This window comes from Diprion similis, chromosome 14 (genome assembly GCF_021155765.1).
Source record: "Diprion similis isolate iyDipSimi1 chromosome 14, iyDipSimi1.1, whole genome shotgun sequence".
Lineage (NCBI taxonomy): Eukaryota > Metazoa > Arthropoda > Insecta > Hymenoptera > Diprionidae > Diprion > Diprion similis.
The window spans coordinates 2,061,239-2,065,509 of NC_060118.1; the positions used below are offsets into that span (position 1 = coordinate 2,061,239).

General features: G+C 37.5%; 1 protein-coding gene across 1 annotated transcript; it reads left to right on the forward strand.

The window, feature by feature from the left end:
- Window positions 1-313: 313 nt before the first annotated feature.
- On the forward strand, window positions 314-1,790 carry LOC124414417. Its single transcript, XM_046895363.1, has 4 exons — window positions 314-425; window positions 649-871; window positions 913-1,232; window positions 1,456-1,790. Exons 1-4 carry the CDS (start codon window positions 314-316, stop codon window positions 1,788-1,790), a joined length of 990 nt encoding a protein of 329 aa, XP_046751319.1.
- The last annotated feature ends 2,481 nt before the right edge of the window (window positions 1,791-4,271 follow it).

Consider the following 4,271-nt stretch of genomic DNA (forward strand, 5'->3'; position numbering starts at 1 on the left):
ATCTTGTTCATATTATATGTGGTTGTAGAACATGAAAGCCTCTGCATGATTATAACTGTAAAAATTGATTGTTTAATGTGAATAAATTAGTGAATGATCTATTATTTGGACTTTAATAATTTGTTCAATTCATTATTTTGCTAGACCGACTGAGGTTGTCGACGAGATTTATACACACTTTCGCAACCTCCATTCTTCAAATAACTTCACTTCCTTGGAGTCAACGACTAAGAACCACGCCGTACCTGCACAGAATTCAGTGAATTTCGACGCGGTATTGGGTTAGATTGTTAACATTATTGTTTCTTACGACATGGGATGGAGTGAGCGAGGGAACGGCAGGAGTTATAATAGTTTAAATGGATATGGCTCTGTGATAGGGTTGTTTGGTAAGATTTTGGATTTTGCTACCCGCAATCGCAAATGTAAGCAATGTGACATTGGCCAAACGAAAGCCGATCTCGATTGTAGAAAAAACTTCCAAGAAAGTGCTGAGGCTATGGAGCCGATGTAGGTGCTGCATTGATTAATGACAGATCTATTCTTAAAGAGAAAGGTCTTGAAATGCATGTGGTAATTGATAACGAAGATAGCTCAACTATTGCTGCTGTGCGCCGGGGAACTTCAAAACTTTTTTCAAACTTGCAGATAAGAATCAACTTAAAAAGTCTTTTACTAAGAACCTGTATGCTATACAAAATAACTTCAACGAGCTGAAGAAAAAAGAAACTACACCGCATTTGAAAAAATGTTTTGGATACGCAGTAGCACAAAATGAAGCCAAAACACTACGCTGGCTGCTACTCTACGCAGCATTCCAGATTATGTATTCAATCAGCACGAAAACTGTGGCAATTGGTGTAACCGTTTGGTAGGAAGTGATACCAAATGATAGACCGTAACGCTCAAAAGTTCGGAACTGTACAAGAAGTTAAAGGAGATATTTTCAAAGTATGCTGATATTGTATTCAAATTTTCTGTTGCACTATCAAGTCAGGCAAACGAAAGTCTGAATAATATAATGGCGCACAAAGCTTCAAAAAATTGCTGCTATAGCCGAAGTGATTCTAGTGACTATCGCTTTGCCAGTGCTGTATGCAGTAGGAATATTGGTGCGACCGCCCTGGTAACTGTAAAAGAGGAATTAATTTTGTCACCTGGAAAACATACAGCATCTTATGCAGCGAGAAAAGATGTATCTAAATTGAAAAGATCAATAAAGGAGAAGTTACGTCTTCAAAAAAAGCAGACTTGACTTATCGCGAAAAAATGAGAGTTCTCGAAAAAAATTGGAAAAGTCTCAAGGTGTACAATACCAGTCAAATTGTCGTTTCACAGAGAATAAAGAAATTTTAGAGAATCTCTTCAGTTCTTAACTTTCTGATGGCGACTTCCTAAATATTCGGATATCATCAGAAACCTGTAACGTGGAATACTTTGACCTTGAAACTTCAGGACTTTACAGATCAGACAAAATTTGGAAAATCGCAGCCCAATATGAAAATCGGATCTTCAATGTATACTTGAATCCTACTAAAGATGGTCATCCCGATGCCTCAATGCATACAGGGCTAAAAAATATTGATGGGAAGTTGTTTTTACCCGGCAAAAAACTTGAATCGATTCCTTCGAATGAGGCTTTTACACGCATTCCAACAATTCTTGAGTTATTCTTCAAAACCTTGCATACTAGTTTCACACAACGCTGCATTCGACACTTCTCACTTTATTCGCACGCTTATCACAAATTCAAAGTTTATGAATTTCAATTACGTGGCTGGTTTCTGTGATACATGATCATTACTCAGAAGGCGTTTCCCGAACGAAGAGGTTAAGGTATGTTCACGCTTTTCAAATTAGCTGAAGATTTCGTCAATGTAAATTCCACCGAGAATTTTCATGGAGAATCGTACGATATCAAAGTAGTAAAAGATCTCACTTCTTCTTTAATAGACGAGAAAGATTTGTATACAAATTCGAAAAAAATCATCGACTGCGTAATGTATAAAAGGGAATTGCTGAATTTAGCAAATATGCTACCATACTTAAAATCATTAAGAAGCATTGTGTCAGACGATATGCTAAAAAAAATTGCTGGGCAAAAAATCACTTACGAGATTATAAGAAAAAAGTATGAAAATGAAGGAAAAGATGGGATCGTGAGACTTTTGTCGGAAAATATGTGCAATAATAAACCACGAGTCACTGAAGATAAACGCGTTCTCAATAAAATTAAAGTCTTTTTCGAAGAGAATAATAATAATAACATATGAATGTTTTATTTATGCATTATTATTGATATTTATACGGGTGATAATATTAAAATAACAATACATAAATACCTAAGCTTCAAATTCTGTTCGATCAATATATGAGTTTCTTAAACACCAATCACTAAATATTTGTAAACGCATACTACATACTATTATATTTTTAGAAAACGAAAATTCAATGATTTCATGGTTGTTCATTTCTGACAGTTTCTTGACTGTTTGTTTCATGGTAAAGGTTTCATCTCACCTTATTTGATTTACAGTTCACATTTAAAGATTTGACACGTAAAATGAATATACAGCAAAACAATGAATGCGCAAGTGTTTTATTGTCGATTCCGCTTGTTCTCCGAAAAGTAGATTCAAAAAGTCGCGCGCGCCCTGTCAGCCGACCATTTATACATACGTACAGTGTTGTCGCGTCTTCACTGACTGCTTCCACCACTCACTCCGTCCACGTCAAATTTCGGTACAAATTGCATGACTTTCACTGCTCTACCAGCGAAACTATACGGTCAATCAATATCAATCAAGTCTCTTAAATTATCAATCGTGAAATGTTGTTCTACCATATGTTAGTTTTTCGTAATGATTTATAGAACGGTCCGGATACTACAATTAGAAATATACGGTTGACATACACCTAATATGGGCAACGAGTGCGAAGAGTGTCAACTTTGAGTGCAATTATCTCACGTTCCAGACGATCAAAAATTTTCCCAAGTAGATTCCACGTTGATGAAACTGTGGTCTAAATTTTGGCCGATTTTATAGAAAACGCAATCTAGTGAACAACTACCTTAACAGGGCTCGTATGCGGTGCAGCCTGATAATCTTTTCATTATACAGCAGTCGTTCACTGATTGCAGTATAATGTACTGGCATGGGTGACCTTTGGACTGTGCGAATTGAGTGAATGTTAATCCAAGCTCGGCTGAATGCAGGTATAAGTACGTTGTTGAGCGCATATTCCATATCGCTGCGTACCTTTGAACCACAGAATGAACGATATTGCTAAGAAATCATGGCTGAAAGCCATGCAAGCGATTACAAGTCTGAAGAAAAGCGACGCAGCGGAAATGTAGATACAAGTTCAGTACCAATTGGCCCGCTGAAAAAACGAACGAAGGGAGTTTGTTTGATAACTGCCGGCTACGAGACTGATGAACAACTTCTGTGCCCAGAGGTGTGTCGATGCGTACGACATGGCACACGCGACATGTTGAGTACACGCCTCTAACCAAAGTCCTTCGCAAATTGTTATAATGGATTGTATGTTCATGGACGTGCAGGGATTTATCGGAGTGGGTAATAAATTCTTCGTAAAAGAAGTTGCATTTTATGTGAACTCATCGAAAACTATGAGTCCTTTCGTATTTCGGGATCCGTACGGTTGAAGTCTTTTATCGGATGGACTGTGACATCAAGTGAAGTATCTTGCGCATAATCATCATGGATTCCGATAGGCTAATGGTCTTACAACTTGCGGCAACTTGAAAAAGATTATGTGCGATCATCTGAGCAGAACTTCGCTGGTGGTTGTCAAGGAATTGAAAAAAATTCGTTGGATGGAGGAATCAGTGGAAATCTTGAATGCCATTGACATGATAGGATTGGCCTGCCCATCGATTGCAATGTTGCGAAAACCTTACATCGATAAAATTGTTGATTGCGGATTCTATGCGGGAGTTTGTGCGTTTGAAAACGTATAACTTATGAGACTATGGTACAATGAGAATCAGGCTACAAGTAATTATGATGAATAAAAAATGTATACAGGTTGTGAAATAAAATAAACATGCAATCACATATACAACAATCGTTTTTATTGTCTTCATACATTATCATCAATAAGGTTTGAAGGTGGTATTTTTTGGATGGTTTGACGTCAGGTGTGTTCAGGTTTGCTGCCAGGTAGTTTGCAGATTCGGGAAATGACTTGTGCGGTCAGGCCACCCAAAAGCTGATATTCGGGAGAGGTTCTGTTGGTCGTGAACT